The sequence below is a fragment of the Mytilus edulis genome, chromosome 7 (genome assembly GCF_963676685.1).
Source record: "Mytilus edulis chromosome 7, xbMytEdul2.2, whole genome shotgun sequence".
Lineage (NCBI taxonomy): Eukaryota > Metazoa > Mollusca > Bivalvia > Mytilida > Mytilidae > Mytilus > Mytilus edulis.
In genome coordinates this window covers 68436229-68459453 of record NC_092350.1, presented here as the reverse complement: position 1 = coordinate 68459453, position 23225 = coordinate 68436229, and the positions used below count along the sequence as shown (strand labels likewise).

The 23225-nt window shown below is 32.6% G+C and overlaps 2 protein-coding genes and 2 pseudogenes across 2 annotated transcripts; all 4 read right to left on the bottom strand.

Moving 5' to 3' along the window:
* Positions 1 to 2672: 2672 nt before the first annotated feature.
* On the bottom strand, positions 2673 to 3735 carry LOC139483602 (complement C1q-like protein 4). Its single transcript, XM_071267595.1, has 2 exons — positions 3645 to 3735; positions 2673 to 3156 (listed from the first exon to the last, which is right to left on the bottom strand). The coding sequence occupies exons 1-2, from the start codon at positions 3733 to 3735 to the stop codon at positions 2699 to 2701; spliced, it is 549 nt and encodes a 182-aa protein (XP_071123696.1). The 3' UTR covers positions 2673 to 2698.
* Positions 3736 to 4918: 1183 nt separating this feature from the next.
* Positions 4919 to 8165, bottom strand: LOC139483366 (complement C1q-like protein 4; annotated as a pseudogene).
* A 2652-nt stretch (positions 8166 to 10817) lies between these two features.
* LOC139483600 (complement C1q subcomponent subunit A-like) lies at positions 10818 to 12826 on the bottom strand (annotated as a pseudogene).
* A 3609-nt stretch (positions 12827 to 16435) lies between these two features.
* Positions 16436 to 20395, bottom strand: LOC139482069 (complement C1q tumor necrosis factor-related protein 3-like). The gene is made up of 2 exons (XM_071265716.1): positions 20305 to 20395; positions 16436 to 16893 (listed from the first exon to the last, which is right to left on the bottom strand). The coding sequence occupies exons 1-2, from the start codon at positions 20393 to 20395 to the stop codon at positions 16436 to 16438; spliced, it is 549 nt and encodes a 182-aa protein (XP_071121817.1).
* Positions 20396 to 23225: the final 2830 nt, after the last annotated feature.

Below are 23225 nucleotides of genomic sequence, written 5' to 3'. Positions count from 1 at the left end.
CATATAAAATCGTATTTATTAAGATATAATTTAGTCAAATTTTCACCACTAAATCAACAACTGAAATGATTCCATATTTTGTTGAAACATCGTACAACCGGAGAACAGAAATCGCAGGTATGAAAATGCACTTTTTTCACTGGTGTTGAAAACCCAAAACTAATTTGACTATTATTTATGAATGACGGAAATTTAAGCGATAACAATACATCGGAGTGACCTCAAGGTCATCCTCTGTAATAAATTATTGATAAAAATGATTGTTTTACATGTCATAATATCTTTTTACTTTATTGTGCTTTAATTTGTTGAAGATATTCACAGAATTTGATAAACTTGCAACTTATCATTTACTTATAGAGCTTTTCTATTGATCTTGCTCTTGTAAAATAAGTTCTGAGATTAATATTTGTGAAATTGCTTAATCATTTAGAGAGCCACAGTCTTCCTTTAGGGACTTTTTACGGTAGGTGCTTTTATGAAAGAAAAGCTACGCAACACTAGTCTGCTTGTCGACACTAGTCACTCTGCAGTATAGCATTACATATAGAAAGCTTGATGGTCTTGCACAGACCTTACCACTAACTGTAAGATGATTTTGTTATATATAGAACAAAATGTCTATCTTCAGTCTTGCTGATCTTGCACAGACCTCACCATATTTTGTCACTTTTATGTGAGTTTTAACTTATTTACATTTGAATACTTATATCTTTATAATATTGTTGATATTTGCTTAATTGTAATTTATTATAATAAACTATGAAAACTTGCTAGTGTTAAGTTCTACAAAGCCACATATGAAGGATCAGAGACTCAGGATTCCGATACTTACTCTTTACACGGTCTGGGGTATAATATGTAAAAGTTGACACAGAAAATACGCAACGTAAAAACCCCTCCGGTTACAGCACAATAGACAGGGTGAGCGACAAGGGCACTTGAGGTTATTTATTGTAATGTGTGTTCAACAGTTTCTGTTTTATGTTGACCTTGTCATGATGTTGTTGTTAATTGTAATGTGTATGTATTTATATATTAGCCTTCGAACCTCTTTTGGGTAAAATTTGTGCTCACTAACAAAATTTGTTTTAAAATCGAGTAAAAAAATTGATTTTTCTCATAAACCTTGTCAAATAACGATTTTCCTTATTTCAACGTATATCCGTATAATAAATTTACCATGAACTCAAATAAGTTCTAGATTGTAGGGCCATACAATAAAACAGAACCGTGTGAATTTTTAATGACTCACGATCAATCTTTACATATATAGTTGTAAGTTTCTTTGAGAAACCGACTCTTGAGTTATCGTTGGTGTACTGTGAAGTAGGCACATATATATGTGCTTTCCTCCACATGCTTACAAAATTACATAATCGTATTTAATATTATTGTTTTTCATATTTTTTTTCCTTCATATAAATGATTTATCAGCTTCCAGCACACAAAGAAGCTGTTCTGTAGTAATTCCAGTTTGCACATTAAATAAGTCATTGTTATTCAAGCAAAAGTTTGCCGAAGCGGAAACATGTTTTTTCGCTTGTAAACCTGTTTAATACCAGATAGAAGTTTTTGAAACTCTGGATAGTATAACTTCGGATCCATTCGAGGATATCCTCGTAGAAAAGAATATAAACGGGATATGACAAACATTCAGGAAAGTACAACTGTTACAGTACAAAACAACAACTAACAACTGACTCATCCTAAAAATATCTGCCTTTCAAAGAAAAACAAACAACAACGAACAGCACATGGTGCAGATAGTCTGGCTTGATGAAAGCATGTACACAATATGGTTCTTAACTAAGGTAACTTGCACGCACACACACACACACACACACAACCTTTTTCATAGGTTTTTAGTTATGTTTTTAAGTTTACGACATTCGGTCTGTAAAACTGAAACACAATACAAAACAGTGTAATTATACCAAAAGGATGACCTTTAACTTAAGCAAATACAGCACATTATATTTGGAAAGCGGGGCAATATATGATCGTTTGGCCGTATTTCAGCCGCGATATCGACCCAGTCATGAGTGCAAAAAATATTGTAGTAAATGAAAATAACACAATAAATTTGGTGTGTCCGAAATAATGTTTTTTCTATGGCGTGGCGAATTTGCTGGACAATAATCGATAATTATTTTTCCAGAAAAAACTGTTGTACATATTATTGTTTAAATGTTTGTTGTAATTATCATTATAAGTCATCGATAGAGACGTCGTCTTTCTTGGGGAGGGGAGCATGCATTATTTATATTTATAAGGTGTGGGTGGGGTTTGAAAATAAACAGTATGACAGAGTTTGCCGTATTATAATATAATACTTCCATGTTTAACTTGTCAATAATCTTTACAAAAGAAGCTTGTAAAGATGTTATCCTCAAACAAACAATGTGTTAAATGGTTTTGCATGGAGAATGAAAAATTAGTTTTTGTGCGGCATTGTACGTCTGTAAATCATGATTATATGATTTAGAACAGTGGCAGAATTTAAGAATTAAAAGGAAAACAAACAAATTTGAATTTATCAGATTTCACAACTTAATATTTTAATTCCTTTGAATTGCCGTAATTAAATAAACACTTCTGTTGCGTAACTGATGGTAAGCCACTATATTCTGGCGATAAAACTATGTAACAAAAATAAACAAATGTTTAGATAATGCGTTTATTCATATCAAACTGTCTAGTTCAGTAACCATCCAGAAAATGATGATCTGCCGTTTCCGTCACTATATAATGCTCCCTTACCTTTGAAGGAAGAGTGCACACGAACGTAAATACTATCGCCCTTTGACACATGCGCAACAACTGTACCACTGACGCTGCTGTCGCGATCTACGTTACTTAGATAGGTGGTTCCATACACGGAATTATTGATCATCAAATCAAAGGGATAATATCCAGAATGCACTCTTACAACCCATACAAAAACGTAAATTCCGGTCTTTGGACAGGTAAAAACACCTGTATGGCTGTTATATCCACCGCCTTCGTTTGTCTTTGCTACATCAAATACCAGTCGTCGACCAACTCCTGGGTTCCTGATATTTTTTGATATGAAGGCGTAAAATGCAACTACTGTAGTTTTAGGAGTTTCTTGTCTGTTTTTACCACGATAATTTACAGTGACAGCATACTGACCTGAAATTGTTTCAAAGTTTATATAGTTTTCGTTTATCAATGCGTCACTTTCTCAACTTCAAACAAAAATTAAATGTAAATATAATATAGTAAGTAATATACCACTGCACTACGGACAGTCAATATATCACGATAATGATCAGTTCTGTAATAAATACTATGGTCGGGTTGTTGTCTCTTTGACACATTCCCCATTTCCATTCTCAATTTTACTAGTATTATGTTTATTTCTATGTTTTTAAAAAAAATCATGTATTCAAGTTGTTCAAAGGAAACTCAAAGTAATTGTAGGATTTCTAAGGGAAAGAGTGTCGACCAGTCATAATGATAGCTATAAGTCAATATAAAATTCAAAATACAAAATCTATACCTAAATACATAAATTATATGATAGACTGCGAAGCACCACATAACCTCGGAAAAGGTTAAACTTGTACATTATTAGTTTTCTTTGTTGTTATTTTGCTTTGTAGAATTTACCAACTTACCGTCTGCTGTTTGGCACGAAGTCGTCGCGTCTGCAACAGTAACAACATAAAATACAACAATCCAAGAAATCAACATGCTTGTTAGAGACATAACGACGGAAACATTCTAACGTGATCTACAATGGAACAGCTTTTATACCTATGATATTCAAAACTATAATTTCTCTTTTGCGTGTTTATGCTTTGAAATTTGAATCTGTGAAAAACAGTAAAAAATATGTTTTCTGTCTTGGTCTAGTAAATGCAGCAATTTGCATACTATGCTATTAACATATTGATCTCATGAATATTTTTGTAGTATTTGCCACTGAACTTGAAATTGTCATGTGATCAATTAACATAATAAAAGGGGCAGAAAATAAATGTATATTGCATCTTTATAAAATCATAGTGATGATGTTTGATTGCCAATAACACAACTATAAAACAAAGACCAACAGACATTAAATGAAAAAACATAAAGACATGCTTGGTAGGGTTCAGCATTATTGCTTCCAATTGGCTACTTAAGGACACCTTCAAAGAGTTTAATGCTTTCAAATTCACCCCTCCTGAAAATACTGCACTGACACCATAATATAAGCATATAAAAACCTTCATAGAGTCAAAGCGGTAACCGTTGTAAATGTATGAGATGGCCAAAAAAGGAATGACAAAATAATAGAGAATATTGGGGTGCTAGACTATAATAAACAATGAGGATAAACAAAGGATATGTGGAATAATGTGTAAAATTCAAAAATACAAAAAATCAAGTGCTAAATAGTGTTAAAAAAGAATAAACATTTGAAGAAGACCGGTTCCTGCAGAACATTAGTTAAAACACGACTCTGAATTTTAAAAATAAATTACATAAACGGCGTTTCAATATATAAATAATGTTTGAATATGTTTGAAAGATAGATGGTAATCAATATTTATGCGGCAAAAAAATCACAATAACGTTTGTATCTTGTTCATTTAAAACCAGGTTAAACGTAAGCATTACAAAGTACGCTTCATATGGATATTGTTTTCAAAAGAAACACAAATATAATATATATTTGATTTCTGTTGAACTGTCAAAACAAATGCAAAACAGTTTTATATAAAGATATCTTCCCTATATAAGGGTTACGATCTCCGGGTTCCCTCCTCGACGCGGCTGGATCATGATAAGGAGACCAGATCGTTAACCTCGACTAGTAATTATTTTCTACTTAATAACTGAGGATAAAACACTTTATCATAACGGTAATGCAATTACATAAACATGAAAAGGTTTTCTGAGATTGCATTTATTTAAATCAAACTGTCTAGTTCAGTAACCATCCAGAAAATGCTGTTCTGCCATGTTCATTACTATGTATTACACCTACTCCTTTGTATGTAGAGTGCATACGAACATAAACACTATCGCCCTTTGACACATCCGCAACAACTGTACCACTATTGCTACCATCGGTGTCTTTGTTATAAAGGAATGTAGAACCATACACGGAATTATTGACCATCAATTCAAAGGAATGATATGCAGGATCCAGTCTTACAACCCAGACGAAAACATATGTACCATTCTTTGGACAGGTAAACACGCCTGTATGACTGTTATATGCACCACCCTGGTTTGTCTTTATAACGTCAAATACCAGTCGGCGACCAACGCCAGGGCTCCTGAGTGATTTTGACATAAAGGCGTAAAATGCAATTACTGTAGATTTAGGAGTTTCTTGTCTGTTTTGACCACGGTAATTTACAGCGACATCATACTGACCTGAAATTGTTTCATAGTTTTTATTTATCAATGCTTCACTTTCACAAATTTAAAAAAAATTAAATGCAAATATAATATAGTAAGTCAATACCACTGTCCTACGGGCAGTCCATATATCCAGATAATGAGCAGTTCTGTTATAACTACCAGCATTATTTTTATTTCATCGAGGAACTATGTTTTTACATTTTTTTTTTATAAATTCAAGTTGTTCAAAGGAAATTGAAGTAATTGTAGAATTTATAAGGGAAAGAGTGAAAATCAGTCATAATGATAGCTATAAATCCCTGTCATTCATTTAAGTACAATTTTACAGTAAATGAATACATAATAATGCTTTCTATAATCTTATAACTAACGAAAACATACGGTAAACAAAATTTCGATACAAAATTTACATCCCTCTAAACAAAGAAACCACGCCATCTTGTCATTTATATGTAAAAGTCCGTTATCGACCAGTTTTCTGGTCTCTTTTTAACTGTGAAAGACTGTTGAAATTTTTCATTAAGTAATAAAGAATGACGTATGGCCCTTGTTATCCAATAAAAGAGGCTTATTCTTAACCGAGAAGAAATAAAGTTTGATACACACTTGACGCCAGTTATAATGCTCGTGTTTAATATATTGTCGGTCGTGAAATTATCGATTATCAGGTTTTATGTATATTGATGCATTCAAATATCATCTGCGTATCGGTGCAATATGAAATTCGTGTCGAGTTACCGCAGGGCACACGTTTTTGAGTGTGAATTCACATTACTAAAAGACGTGTCACGTTGTTGTCTATCCCAGATTCATGTGTTTAGTTTTAGTGTTATAGTTGTTATTCTCATAGGATTTTGTCTAATGCTTAGTCCTTTTCTGTGTGTGTGTGTGTGTGTGTTTGTGTGTTACATTTTAATGTTGTGTCGTTGATCTCCTCTTATATTTAATGCGTTTTCCTCAGTTTTAGTTTGTTACCCCGATTTTGTTTTTTGTACATGGATTTATGAGTTTCGAACAGCGGTATACTACTGTTGTCTTTATTAAAAGGGTTTGGAATATTTTGTAGATCAGCTGATATTGTACAATATTGATATTTCCAAAATCAGATTATCGGAATATTTGATTGTATTTTCGTGTATTGTTTTTAATGATAGAAAGTGTGTTTCATCAGTAAACGGAGGAAAAGTTAATTAGTTTTGGTCCGTCAAAGCCATTCAAAGTGAGTTCAAACATTATGATATCTCATTGTTAGACCTTTCAATACAGGACCAACTTATTTGACGTCATGCAATCTATATAATTAACATTCTGGCCTATTTTAACTCGTGCGCTCGTATATGATTATGAAGAAATCGGAGGTATATATTCTAATTATATTGGACGTCACATAGACTTGAAATGCGTTTAATAAAGAGCTCAGTAGATTAAGGAGACAGAGGGAACATCGACAAGTCGGATTTGTTTTTAGTTTCATCGTAAAAAAATCTTTCAAATCGTCGGTAAAGCAACAATGCCCACGGAAAACTTTTTGAAATGCTGGGTCTATTGCTAGAAACTAGAAAATTAAAGGTACACTCCTGTTCATTTGTCTTATTTTGATTTCATCTTTCGTCTTAGCAGGGATAACATATAGTTGGGTAAATGTTGATAAATAAAGTACGAAGTTTGAGAGCATTGAGGACCAAAAATTCCTAAAAGTATTGTCAAATACAGCTAAGGTAATCTATTCCTGAGCTAGAATAGTCTTAGTATTTCAAAAATTCAAAGGCGTGTTAACAGTTAATTTATTATTATGAACATATCAATGATAACTCAAGTCAACACAGAAGTGCTGACTACTGTGCTGGTGATACCCTTGGGGAAATATATAGAGCACAGCTAATGTAACAGATTAAAAGGGATCACCAACAAATTTGATGATCACGGAGTTTCTATTGAGATAAATATGTGGTTCAGGTTCGCGATTTGTTTGTATAACAACAATGTTGATTGATATATTTTATAAACATGCTGGTTCTTCATATTTCTATTAATGATATGATTAACTAATAATTTGAAGCACACTCCTTGTGTGATTTCGTCTTTCACCTAAACGCTATGGATTGTCTGAAACCGATCGATGAATTTGTTGCTATTTATAGATTATCATTGATTGGTATTTGTTTTCGCTTGAGCCCCTACGGAGAAAAACAATTGAGTTGAGATGAGCAATGATAGTGTGTTAATCGCTATTTTAACTATGACAACGTTGTTAAACGTGCCCCCTTAGTTTGTAGAGATAATTTTTCATATCACTCGACTCGCTGAGAAGAGAAATTATCAGCAAGTAAGATCAAAGGAAAAATAGCGATAACATGGATCACATTTGTTTTGATACGCACTGATAATACAAATGATACATTCATTATATTACTTCCCTTTTTAAAAATCTACACAATAAGTTTGTTTGTCAAAAACAGGTTTAATTTGTTTATATGACCATTATTACATGTATTATATATAATATGTAAAACATTGATATTTGTAATAATTATATCAATCATTAGATAATAACCATGAAATCACAAAACTACAATGTAGTGCAAACGTTATGATTTTGCAAAGCCCCACATACCATTTGGAAAAGGCTATTCTTGTGAATTCTATTTTTTGTAGTTTTAATGTTTTTTTGTAAATTGTACAAACTTACCGTCAGTTGTTCAGCACGAGGCTGTTCCATCTGCAACGGTAACCACATAAAGTACCACAATCAAAGAAATCAAGATGCTTTTTAGAGACATAACGACTGAAACATTCTAACGTGATCTACAATGGAACAGCTTTTATACCTATGATATTCAAATCTATAATGTTACTTTTGCGTGCTGATGCTATGAAATTTGAATCTGAGAAAAACAGGAAAAAATATATGTTTGTCTTCGTCAACTATAAGCAGCATGTTGTATAGAACTATTTTATCAACATGTTGCTCCCCTTAATATGTTTGTAATATTTGCAATATACTTGACATTATCATTAATTAATTAAATTCGAGAGCTATTCGAAAGTAGACTTATGCAAGGATTTGTATAGTTAGAACTATACAAATCCGTGACTTATGCAATAACCTTCCTTAAAATAAGGTGATGATTTGTTATAACCAATAAGAGTTTAGTAGCTGCGAATTTATTTCTCCCTCAAATTCTACACTAAGCCTATAATAAGCTCATCTAAACCGTCATTGAGTGGAAGAGGTTGAAAAGAATTCTTTTGCAAAACCTTAATGTAGGCCCTAATATCAATGTTAGTACTGCTTCCTGCAGTTAAAATGAGTTGCATTTCTATTGTTTTAACACTTTCTTGTGGGAAGCCCTTCACAACAGACACCCCTTTACATCACCAGCATGTTGTGCTTTAAATTTACACGTCTGATGTAATTTGAATGATGTTTAGTTATGAAAAAATACAATTTTTTGAGTTCAAAATCTTAATTCTTGTTTTTACTCTAAAATATATAGTTTAAAGACACACGCAATTGATTCTGATTTCAATGTTTGCTTATTTATTCAATTATTTATTTTGTAAAAAATACAGCAGTGATTGCTATAAATGATTAAAAGATCTGTCGTTTTCAATTAATCTTATGCGACGGAATTGTTAAACGGTTTCAGATCATTTATATATTGGTTCATACAAAAATAATTTCATCTTTTTTTTAATTAACTACTTAGTTTATTTTGTGTTTTATTTGACGAGAACACATATCTTAGGTAAACCAAATCAAAGACAGTCATCGAGATTCTCCTGGATTCTTCATCGCTACAAAACCCTCTATGCTATAAAATTTGACACTGAGAAAAAATAGATTTCCAACTTGGTCTATTACAAGCTGCGATAATTGTAAATGACATAAAAATGCTGTTCCCCGACTATTTTTGTATTATTAGCTAATGGACATGAAGCTATCACCAATCAATTAATTTGAAGGTTCTAATGTACATGCTGTATTACCTTTATACAAATACGGTCCGGTAGAATGATTGTCAATGAGACCATTATCTTCCATAGACAAAACAAGTGTGCAAGTGATAGTTGTTTTGTTTTGTTCTTTTAAAACTAAATGTTGGCCCTTTTATTAATGTTATGTCTGCCTGAATTTAAAATGAAATGAAATTCTCTGTCATTGCTAGCCAAAGTAGTGCTTAGATTACTTAACATTTCCTTGTGTCTATACCTACGACAAATGACCACCCCTTTTATATCACCAACATGTTATGCTTTCTTACACAATTTTGAATTTTTAAATTGCATACATAATTATCTGTGTCAAGTTTTATAGCCTGTCTGATGAAATGCCTATTTTGTTTGTGCGTAGATTTTTTTTGTTTATTTAGAACGTCCTGCTTATTTTTCTTTTTTTGGCAATAAGATATGCTAATCTTTTTTAGTTTTTTGTCTTTCATTTTGAAAAAGTTGGAAAAACTGAAATTATTCATAATGGCTCTTTTTTTCTAACGTTCCAAATCCACAAAAACGATTAAGCATCAAAGGGGACGAAAGATACCAAAGGGACAGTCAAACTCATAAATCTAAAAGAAACTGGCAACGCCATGGCTAAAAATGAAAAAGACAACCAAACAACAGCACACATGACACAACATAGAAAACTAAAGAATAAACAACACGAACCCCACTTACCACATATATATTGCTCTACGATCAAGCTACAATTTTTCGATGTGCAGTTATTCGGCTAAGTCAAAGATACAAGCAAATGATTCGGGTTCAAATTATTACATATGTATCATAGCCGATTGGAGTTCTAGTTTCATAACTGGTATAATTATGTGTATTGTATTATACATTTTGGTAAAGGGAACAGTAATGAAAATAATATACAGACGGATATTGTATTGTATGAAAATCCTAATTCTAACAAAATTTATTTGGGAAAAACTGGGTTTTTTTTTGTTAAAATACTTTTTTTTATCTGCAATCCGTCGTTTTCAATCAATCTTGTGTAAACATTATTTTAATGAACATTTTTATGTTGATACAATAACAACAAATTTCCTTTTTTGCTTATTTTAAAAGTAAGCTTTCAAATTACCCACATTTAAAAAAAATGTATTAGTTTACAATAGAAAACATCTCCGTGTTAAAACAAAACTGTGGTCCGATGCAATACAGAGCAATATACATAATCATTGTGTATTGTGAAGGACTGGACAAATAATTTTAACTTTTCAAGTGCATCCTATTATTGTGTGGCGTTGGTTAGTAAAATAGTTATCATACCTGTCAATGATTAAACAATTAAAGAAGGCTTGCAATTTTAGCATCTAAAGCAGTTCTACTTTATAACTGGGAGTAATACACTATATTTTTGAGATAATGCTATGCAATACACCAACCTAAATTTTGAGAGAATGCATTTATTTAAATCAAACTGTCTAGTTCAGTAACAATCCTGAAAATGCTGTTCTACCGTATTTATCAGTGTACAACTCACCCGCACCTTTGTAGGAAGGGTGCATACGAACGTAAACGTTATCGCCCTCCGACACATGCGCAACAACTGTACCACTGACGCTACCGTCGGAATTTTTGTTATAAAGGTCATCAACTGAAAGGAATGATATGCAGAATTCAGTCGAATACCTCACACGAAAAAACGTAAATCCCAGTCTTTGGACAGTTACAAACAACTGTATGGCTGTTATATCTACTTTCCTGGTTTGTCCTTACCACATCAAATACAAGTCGTCGACCCATGCCCGGGTTTGTTATCTTTTTTTACATGAAGGCGTAAAATGCTGTAACTGTCGATTTAGAAGTTTCCGGACCAATTTTACCACGATAATTTACAGTGACATCATACTGACCTGAAATTGTTCAAAACTGTTTTAGTTTGATTTGGTAAAAATTCATATCAATTGAAAGACTGCAGAAGTGGTATTGGTTTCCTTTATGTATGCATCTCGTTCGTCACTGAAGTATATTTTTGTATCTTATCTCAATATAAAATTCAAATAGTTAAAGTAAGCTAACTAAAGCTTAAACTGCTCCTGATTTTTTTCATTCATAACTGTCATTTACTTAAGTGATTGTACTGTTGAAGTATATCAATATGATGAAAATCCGATTATTGATCTATTTATTTGTATTTGACTCTGTGTTTTTTGTAAAACAACAATTCTTTTTAATCACCTGCAATGGCAGGAAAAGTTTATTACTTTGGGTCACTCAAACTTATCAAAGTGTGTTATAAAATTATGATAATTCACGGTCAAAGTTATCAATACACGACCAGCGTATAGGCCGTCAAATAAATTCTGACCTAATTCGCGCTCTTGTACATAGAATGAAACTCAAAACAGTGTGGCTGTGGCCATTGATTTGACACATTAAATTCATCCTTTGACTGGGAAAACTTACGTGAACGTTTGTCTGTAACGACCACTGTTCACGACGTACCTACGATAGACATTTAAACTGTGGGGTCACCAAAGGTTTCTTAACGCCTTTAATTATAAAATAATTCGAAAAATTAATCAGGAATAACCTTTATGTTTTGATTTATATTATAATTGATATAAATCAAAACATCGTGTTATTTCTGATTAATTTTTCGAATTACTTTATTAAGGTGTTGAGAACCTTTGGTGACCCCATAGTTTAAGTCTCTTTAAAAAGTACATAGTGAGCAGTGGTCGTTACATGCAAACGTTTACCTAAATTGTCCCAGTCAATGGATGAATTTAATGTGTCAATCAATGGCCACAGCCACACTGTTTTGAATTTCATTCTATACATATGAGCATAACGAAATCAGAAATATATATTTAAATTAGATCGGACGTCACATATCCTTTACAAAGAGCTTAGTAAAGTTAGAGGGACAGATGGAACACCGACTCATTGTATTATACTCGAGTTTCTATTTTAATAAATTCTGTGTCTCGGGTTTGTCGGTATAACAACAATATTGAAAGATATTTTTTTTTAAATGCTGATTTCTTTTGCTGAGATTATCGTTAATAAACTAAAATTTTGAAGGCACACCCCATTTATTTATTTATCTTGGCTTGATTTTGTCTTTCTACTCAACATTATAGATTTTTAAACCCAAACTGCTTTCCCTTGGCAAAATTTGCATAACACGATTCGTTTAATATAACCTATATATGAATTTTAAACTATTAATAATATATTTGTTATTCGACGATAACCATGAAATCACAAAAATACAAAATCTAAACCTTAAATAAATTATATGATAAACTGCGAAGCACCACATCCCTTTTGACAAAGGTTAAACTTGTACATAATTAGTTTTATTATTTTACTCTGTAGACTTTTCTAACTTACCGTCATCTGTTCGGCACGATGTCATCGCGTCTGCAAAGGTTACCATACAAAATACCACAATCCAAGAAATCAGCATGCTTGTTAGAGACATAGCGACTAAAATATACTAGCGTGATCTATAATGGAACAGCTTTTATACCTATGATTTTCAAAACTTTTGCGTGTTTATGCTATGAAATTTGAATTGTGCCTTTTCAACATTTTTTTTATTCGATCGTCACAGATGAGTTTTTCAATTTGTAGTCGAAACGCGCGTCTTGCGTTAATATGAACTTTCAATCCTGGGATCTATGATGAGTTTAATGTATAATACTATTTAATAAACATGTGGTCCCCTAAATATTTTAGTAATATTTGCCACTGAACGTAAAGTGTCATGTAATCAATTAACTAAATAAAAGGGGATAAACGTTAATTTATATACTCACCTTTATCAAATCGAAATGATGATAAGACAAAAATTAACCAAAAACCAAAATTCATTAAAGAAAAATATTGACATGCTTAATAGGGTTCATCAATATTGCTTCTACGAGGCTACGTAAGAGCACCTTTAAAGAGTTTAATGCCTTCAAATTCATCCCTCCTCCAAATACTACACTGACACCCTAATATAAGCCTATAAAAGCCTTCATAGAGTGAGAGTGGTTGTAATTGATGAAAAGGCCAAAACACAAAAGACAAACATATAGAATGTTGAGGTGCTCCATAATAATGAATAATGGGGATGAATAAAGAATAGAGAATACTGGGTAAAATTCAAAAATACAAAAATGAAGGGCCCCCACCTAGACTCTCATGTTGCTTGTTCTAATAAGAATAGTTTTTATATAATATATAAAAAGCTATGTGTGTGATTGGCAATAAGACAACTCTCCACCATATAAAAATGAAGTCGATGTTAGCTATATCATATGACCTTCAATTGTTCACGATCTATAAGATGGTGATCCATTGTTAACAAAATGTTTCTTCTTTTTTTTTTGGCACTTTTTCTTTACTTCTTACTATTTTTTACGCTAATATGATTATTTTTATTTAGATTTTTAGCGATAAAACGTCTTTAATAATTGTCAATTAAATACGATCTTTTTTTGCTCTCTCAATTATATCAAAATGGCGTCCAAAATAAAGAATTTTATTTCATATACCAGAATAAAATTATTTCATGAGAGGTGTTTTATGAAACTCCGTATTAATGATTTAACCCTAGAAATATGTAAGGGATACTATTCTAAACAGTGTCCAATACTTATAAACGAGGAAAACTAATTCCTAGATTGAAATTAACAAGAAATTAAAAACTAAATCTATGCTTATACGTTTGATTATGAGTACTGATTTACCCAAAGTAAAAATAAAAGAAATAATCAAACACTTTTATTAGCTGTATTACAGTTTAATGTTGTGTTTCTGTTGTGTCGTAGTTCTCCTCTTATATTTGATGTGTTTCCCTCAGTTTTGGTTGGTAACCCGGATTTTTTTCACTCAATCGATTTATGAGTTTCGAACAGCGGTATACTACTGTTGCCTTTATTTAGCTATAGAAAATGTAGACTGAACGGACACGCTCTGAAACTGTCCCTTTGAAAAAGCAGACAAACACGTAATAGAATGTCTCAATGTATAACTATTGCAATGGTAAAAAATCATGTTAATTTGACAAATAAGTTTGTATACTAGTATGTTTGTCAAAAACATTGATTAAATGGTGATTTATTTCTCAACGATATCACAAGAAACGAAGATATCTCCGTTCTTAATGTCCTCAAATGTCTTCAACATTTGCCATTATCAACCGGAAGTCTCCATGCACCGTAACTATTTTACCTTGTGTGGGCTAATAATGCCGCTACAAGGTAGCACTCGCACCCGCAAAGCGGAAAGGGATTAATATAAGTTGCAAAACGTGTTTCCCAATCCACTATAAATAAATATGTTTAAACTAAACTAAACTAAACTAATAATCCAAATACAATCTGTGTTTCCGTTAATCCTGTCAATCAAAATACCTTTATGAATATACCACATTGATTCTTATGGAAACATGTAAGGTAAAGATCTGAAAGATCGTACTATATAATTGGTGCTTTAAAGCGCTATCTTGATTTACACACTACAATAATGGCCAAACAAAAAAACATGAAAGCCAAGTATGTATGTAAAGTTACTTAAAAACTAGAGGAGCTATAGGATGGAAAGGAACCTCAGATTTTACATTTATATTTCCTCTTTTAGGGTTACTTTTGTATGTGGGAGTTGGAATCTTAGTTTCTTGAGAATAACTACTGAGCTTATGATGAAAAAAAAATGTAAGGGTTCCGCGGAACCCAGTGTCCCGCCTACTTTTGCTGTTAATCGCAGGCTCAACAAAAATGAGGGGAAAAAATCCTCTCAAAAGTATATTTTGATTGTAAGAAGCTTCTGTCCATGTTTGGTAAAAATCCAGGAAAGAATATGAATCTAATAAATGTTTTAAAAACTTTAACTGCAGACTGCATGTAATGTTAACTGGAAGAAAAGCTAAGTCCATTTACAAGTAAAATACGGAAAAGCAGGTACAAAATTTCCTTCTAGATACTACCTTTTGATCATAAACCAGAAAATTTTTAAAAAGTTATTAAAATTTTAATCTTTAACCACAGAGTGAATGTAATGTTTCCTGGTAGAAAAACTAAGTTCATTAATAAGTAAAATACCGAAAATAATATCATTTTTTAATTAGATTTACATCTGGATATTATGTTATGATCATAAACAAGCTTCTATCCAAGTTTGATACCAATCCAAGAAAGTTATTAAAATTATAAAAACTTTAACCACAGAGTGAATGTAATGTTTCCTGGAAGAAAAATTAAGTCCATTTATAAGTAAAATATGGAAAAACAGGATTTTTTTTCTCACAAAATTTACTTCTGGATTCTATCTTATGATCATAAACAAGCTTCTGTCCAAGTTTTGTAGAAATCCAAGATCGTTTTAGAAAGTTATTAAAATTTCAAAAACATTAACCACAGAGTGAATATTTGTGAACGCCCCCGACGGAATGTAGGATCTCTGTGTCTCTCTTTTTCGACAAAAATCGAAGGCTCGACAAAAAAGTAAAATCACACAAACAACTCATATTGGAAAATTCAAAACGAGAGACCCTTATCAAATGGCAAAATCAGAAGTTCAAACCATCAAACGAATGGATGAAAACAATCTAATCTAAGTCTGCTTGTAGCTAGCGGTATCCATCCACATTGCTAATAAAAATAAAATAGCAACGTAAATATGTTGTGTCTTTGATGGCTTTTTTTCTGGATTAAAGAGCTGCCATATTTGCTGAATAATGTTAGAATTTAGTGTGAATTCACATTACTATAAGACGTGTCATGGTACTTATCTATCCGAAATTCATGTATTTAGTTTTGATGTTATATTTGTTATTCTCATAAGATTTTGTCTAATGCTTAGTCCGTTTCTGTGTGTGTTACACATTGTTACATTTTAATGTTGTGTCGTTGTTTCCTCTTATATTTAATGCGTTTCCCTCAGTTTTAGTTTTGTTACCCCGATTTTGTTTTTTGCCCATGGATTTATGAGTTGTGAACAGCGGTATACTACTGTTGCCTTTATTTATAGATAATGTTGTAATATGAGCTAGAGAAATAAATCGTGTTAATATTTTGAAATGCGTTTATTCAAACTAAACTGTCTAGTTCAGTAACCATCCTGAAAATGCTGGTCTGCCGTGTTTATCACTGATTAATAAACCCGAACCTTTGTACGAAGAGTGTATACGAACATAAATACTATCGCCTTCCGATACATGCGCAACAACTGTGCTACTGACGCTGCTATCGCGATTGACGTTATTAAGATAGATTGATCCATATACGGAATTATTGATCATTAATTCAGTCGAATGATGCGCAGAGTACAATCTAAGAACCCAAACAAAAACGTAAATCCCGGTCTTTGGACAGGTAAACACTCCTGTATGGCTGTTATATCCACCTCCCTGGTTTGTCTTCACAACATCAAATATCAATCGTCTGCCAATGCTCGGGTTTGTGATTGATTTTGACATAAAGGCATAAAATGCAATTACTCTCGATTTAGGAATTTCTGTCCCTCTTTTACCACGGTATTTCACAGTGACATCATACTGACCTGAAATTTTTTCAACATTGTTTTCAATTTGCTTTTGTCTTAAAACACACAAATTGAAAACTGAAAACATAATCAATATATGTATCGCGTTTGAGCTCAGGACTTCCGAATAAAAAATAATCCAAATATATTCTTATGATAGGATAACTAACGCAAAAAAAGATACTAGTACTTTGGTTTTTTTTCTTCATTCGCATCTGCCATTTACTCAAGGGATTGTACATTTGCGGACGGATACATTGATCTCTGTGAATAACGCTTTACTGTTGTACCGTGGTAGTCCGTTCATCTTTGCTGCGGGAGATCAAACTAAAAACTTTAAAATTGATTTTTGCAGTTTCTTCGCTTAACACTAATGTTTACGGGTAAGGTGAAATGTCTTCCTGTGGACTATTAACTTGCACTTTAAAAATACGTCTCAGAGTGTCGGTCTAGTATTTCCCAGGGTTGATATTCATATTACATTAACAAGTTCTCTTCTTGAATATGCATATTAATTGGCCGCTGTACGTTGAACGCCCATCCATTCACCCAGCAAGCATACATGGAAATACATTGTACAATATCAATATGTTGAATTTTAGATTATCAAATTATTTCACAATTTGTTAAAGTGTGCTTTTTTAATTGTGACAGAAACTGTTTGCATCTGCAAACGGTGGAACAGTTTATTAGTTTGGGTCAAAGTAGGTTTAAACATTATGATAACTCACGATTCGGTCACACCTACAGGGTTTCCGCTGGCGGTCGCCATTTTCACAATTTGCGAAAAAATTATAATTGTGGCGATAAAAATTCGTCATTTGCGAAAGAATTTGGCGAAAGAAAAATATATAACGACTTATTGTCCTCCATCTTGTTCATTTACTTTTCTCTTATTTACCCGATCAGAAAATACTCGGAATTCACCTTGACCTCATTAAGATTTTGGACGGAAAATCAATAATCAGCTGATTGCATTTTATGGCTTTCGACAACAAAGGACTAATTAATAAGGTGTTGATTGAATTGTTTGACAAAATGATATGGTTAAATGGCTTCCGCTAAATGTCACATACAAAATTTATTTACCACTTTGCGACGCACGTGATTGAATTACACTTTTAACGTCTCCTTTTCTTTTTAAAGATAGTTTAGAAAAGAAAGCTGTTGTGACGAAAAATGTTCAAAAGCAAAAAAAATCTCCGATTTAAAACTTTAATTATCCTTTGACTTTAATGTAGGTAATTAATTAGGGAGACTGCTTTAAAGTTGTTTGAGTGACACACGTGTTTCAAGCATAGTTTTACGTTTCAAATTTTTCATTTACGATGGTCAAGAAAAGAAAACTGTCGTTATGAAAAAATTCTATCCAAAAGGTTAGGAACAACCCCTCGAATGAGAGTATCCCTTCAATGAAATGACTACACATGAAATGAGGGATCAATTTCGTGTGATAAAAGCTTTTGTTTTGTTGTAAAAACCGCTTTTTAGTACAAAAGGGCACATCAGTATTTTTCTTTTAAAGAAACTTTCCCTACCAACTATAGTGGTATTATATGATCAAAACATGTCCATGAATTTTGTTATATTCCAGGACTATATATTCTTTATTATTAAAAGTATAGTGACCTCCTCATTTAGAAAAGTTGTTTAAGATACAATGAATATTTTTTCCCTTTTAAGTTAATAAAAAAAATCTGTTGTTGTAAAGTAACTGTTAAGTGTTTATTCATTAAAATGTAGACTCTTAAATAAGTTTGAGAGAATAATCATAGGCACAATGGGACAAAATCATCTTATTTAGGAAGGCGGGCAGGAAAAAGGTAAATTTGAAACGATATGTTACTTGGCGAAAAAATAATAAAGTGGCGAAAAATATATTGTTTTGGCGAAAGAGGTGGCGAAAAAAATAATTGACCCAGGGGAAACCCTGCACACTTATCATTAAATGACCAATGTGTTGGACGTCACAATGCCTTGAAAGTGTTACAAAATAGGGCACAGTAGAGTAACAGATGCATAGGGATCACCAACAAAATTGATTGTGTTGGAGTGTCTATTGAGATAATTATTTGAGTTTCGCGATTTGTCGGTAGACAAGGTAACAACAATGTTGAATGATATATTTTTAAAATGTTCTGGTTTCTATCACTGCCATTATCATGTATTACAAATTTGAAGGCACACTCCCGTTCAATTATTTTAATGTGACTTTTTCTTTCGCATTAACACTATGGATTACCTAAAGTCGATTGATGAGTTGCTAATAGGGATTACATTTGTTTAGATACGCACGGATTATCAAATTTGATACACTTATTATAATGTGTATACTATTGATATAATATAAGTCATAAGATAACAAGTGCACACGCTGAAATGTCTCGCCTTCTTTACTAATCATTGATATTATGTTGATAGACCTAAATATAAAGCTTTATTACAACTGTCACATAAACTCAATATTAACCAAGAAAACGAAACATTGATCAATGAACCTTGAAAATGAGGTCAAGGTCAGATGAACAATGCCAGGCAGACATGTACAGCTAACAATTCTTCAATACAACAAATATAGTTGAATTATTGCTTATAAATTAAGGAAAACAGACCAAAACACAAACACTTAAAACTTAGCAATGGACCGTGAAAATGAGGTCAAGGTAAAATAAAACCTGCGTAACAGACATATAGATCATAAAATATTTCAATACACCAAATATAGTTGACCTAATGCATAAAGTATTAGAAAAATAGACCAAAACTCAAAAACTTAACTTTGACCACTAAACCATGAAAATGAGGTAAAGGTCAGATGACACCTGTCAGCTAGACACGTATACCTTACAATCATTCCATACACCAAATATAGTAGACCTATTGCATATAGTATAAGAAAAACAGACCAAAACACAAAAACTTAACTATAACCACTGAACCATGAAAATGAGGTCAAGGTCAGATCACACCTGCCAGTCGGACATGTACACCTTACAGTCCTTTCATACACCAAATATACTAGACCTGGTGCTTATAGTATCTGAGATATGGACTTGTCCACCAAAACTTAACCTTGTTCACTGATCCATGAAATGAGGTCGAGGTCAAGTGAAAACTGTCTGACGGGCATGAGGACCTTGTAAGGTACAAACATACCAAATATAGTTATCCAGTTACTTATAATAAGAGAGAATTTAAGAAGTAAGCTAACGCCGCCGCCGCCGCCGGATCACTATCCCTATGTCCAGCTTTCTGCAACAAAAGTTGCAGGCTCGACAATAACCATAAAATCACAAAAGTACAAAAGCAAAAACAACGTGAATTTAATGATACTGCGAATTATTTAAAAGCACCACATACCTTCTGAAAAGGTCAGACAATATTAGTTTTATGTGTTGTAATGTTACTTTGTAGACTTTACCAACTTACCGTCAGCTGTTTGGCACGAGGTCGTCGCGTCTGCAACGGTAACCACATAAAATACCACAATCCAAGAAATCAGCATGATTGTTAGAAACATAAATGAAATGTTCTAGCGTGATCTATAATCGAGCAGCTTTTATACCTATGATATTTAAAACTATGATGTTACTTTTGCGTGCTAATGTTATGAAATTTGAACATGAGAAAACAGTTAAAAATACATCATCATTTTGGTCTAGAACTAGCATTATGTTGTATAGTGTCATTTCATAAACATGTTGCTTCCCTTAATAATATTGTTATATTTGCCACTGGCCTTGGAATTGAATTTTAATTAGTTAATGAAATTCAACAGGCTTAAAAGTAGACTTATGTATTCAACTTTATTAATATAAGGTGATGATGTTTGATTGCAATAACACAACTATCTACCGAATATCAAAAGACATTAACTGAAAAAAAGTACATGCTGGGTATGGTCAGACGTGTTCGCTGGCAATAGTCTACTACAAGCTTAAGGAAGTTATTTAACCAAGAGTTCCAAGTGGTGAAGTTGACATCATCCCTTCTTTTTTTACGAATGCTATCAATGGACGTTATGGAATATCTGTAACCCAGATCACGATAGATATGCTCTTCATCTTTTATATTAGCTTTGGATTTCAAATGTTTTGGCCACGAGCATCACTGAAGAGACATGTATTGTCGAAATGCGCATCTGGTGCAAGAAAATTGGTACCGTTAATTTTGTTGCAATCGTCGTAACTACAATCCCATCCCCTTATCCCTGAATCTACCGAAATAGACTTAGCACCGGGTTTGTACCAACATGAGAAACACAACGGGTGTCACATGTGGAGCATGATCTTTATACCATTCCGGGTGCCCTGAGATCACACCCCGTTTTCGTTGGGTTCGTGTTGCTCAGTCTAATTTTCGATGTTTTGGTCTGTGTACTGTCTGTTTGTCTTTTTCTTTTTATCATAGGGGTTTATTTTCGACTTATGGGTTTGAATGCCCCTTTGGTATATTGCGCCCTCTTTTTAGGGAAACGTTCAAAGTATTTTGTAGCTGCAAATTCTACACGGAAACCCTATGATTAGAACATAAAACATTCATTGAGTGGAAGTGGTTGCAAATTTATTCCTCTGCAAAACCTAAATGTAGGCCCAATAATCAAGGTGAGTACTGCCTCCTGCAGTTAACACGGGTTGCATTTCTATGTATTCAACACTTTCTTGTGAGAATGCCCTTGACAACAGACACCCCTTTACATCACTAGCCTGTTGTGCTTTAACTTTACACATCTGATGTAATTGGAATGATGTTTAGTTATGAAGAAACAATTTTTTGAGTTCAAAATCTCAACATGCTCAATTTAAGGTTTTCTTGTTTTTACTCAAAAATATGTTAATTCTATTTTAGTGTATTGTCTTATAATTTGATAAGGTTTGACAAATCGAAATTTTTGTTAATACCCTATAGATTTTTTCATGGAATGTGAAATAAGTTCCATATTCACGAAAAAAGTTAAAGAATCAATTGGAAATTGTTTAACAATATTCAACTCTGGTAAATCGATCAGGAATGGACAAATCAAGGTAAGAAACAGAAGTTATCGAATGAACTCCGAAAGGAGCGTATTATGTGTTTATGATCCAGGAAAATAAATCGATGCAGTTATTTAAAATCAAATGTTTTAAAGATACATGCAAAAGGTACTGGTTTAAACCCTTGCATATGTATCCAAACCGATCCTTTGGCAGGAATGTTAAAAATAAATGAATATCTTTTTTTCAAATACAATTTATTTTGTAACAAAACGTAGGGATTGCTATAAATGCTTTAAAAAGATCTGTTGTTTTCAATTAATCTTATGGGGCAATATTGTTAAACGGTTTCAGATCATTTATATATTGGTTCATCAAAACATAATTTCCTTATCAATAAAGTTAATTTTAAAATTAACTGCTTTGTTTATTTTGTATTTTAATTTGAAAAGAAAACATCCCCACCATAAACCAAAACTGTGGACCATTACAATGTATAGACAGTCGTCTAGAAACTCCTGGGTCCTTGCTCGCTACAAAACCCTCTATGCTATGAAATTTGGCACTGAGAAAAAGACAAAAAATAGATTTCCAACTTGGTCTAATACAAGCAGCGATTGCATAAACATGTTGTTCTCTGGCTATTTTTGTAATATTTGCCAATGGACATGGAACTATCACAATCAATTAAAGTCGAGGTTCTAATGCATTCATCTTTATAAAAATATTGTCATGAGGAATGATTGCCAATGAGACCATTATCTTCCAAAGACAAAAGGACATTAACTATCACTCAATAAAATGGAAATGCTGAGAAGATTTCGAATTGTTCACTTGCAATAGTCTACAAATGTACGTATGAACACCTCCAAATAGTGCTGTATCACTAAACTCATTCCTTTTCCTAAATTAGACAGAAACCATAAGCATTACCTGTAGAACCTTTTAAAGTGTGCATATGATAGTATTTTTGTTTTGCTCTTTCAAAACCTAATTATAGGCCCTTTAATAAATGTATTTCTACCTGATTTTAAAATGAACTGCAATTTTCTGTCCTTACTAGCTAAAGTAGGGTTTTGCATACTTAACACTTTCTTGCATCTATATCTTCGACAAATGACCACCTCATTTTATATCACCTACATGTTGTGCTTTATTTCTTACGCCATTTGAATTTTTAAAATTGAAAACATATCTGTGTCACGATTTATAGATATAGGTAGATGTGGTGTGAGTGCCAATGAGACAACTCTCCATCCAAATAACAATTTAAAAAAGTAAACCATTATAGGTCAATGTACGGCCTTCACCACGGAGCCTTGGCTCACACCGAACAACAAGCTATAAAGCTTGTCTGATGCAATGCTTATTTTGTAC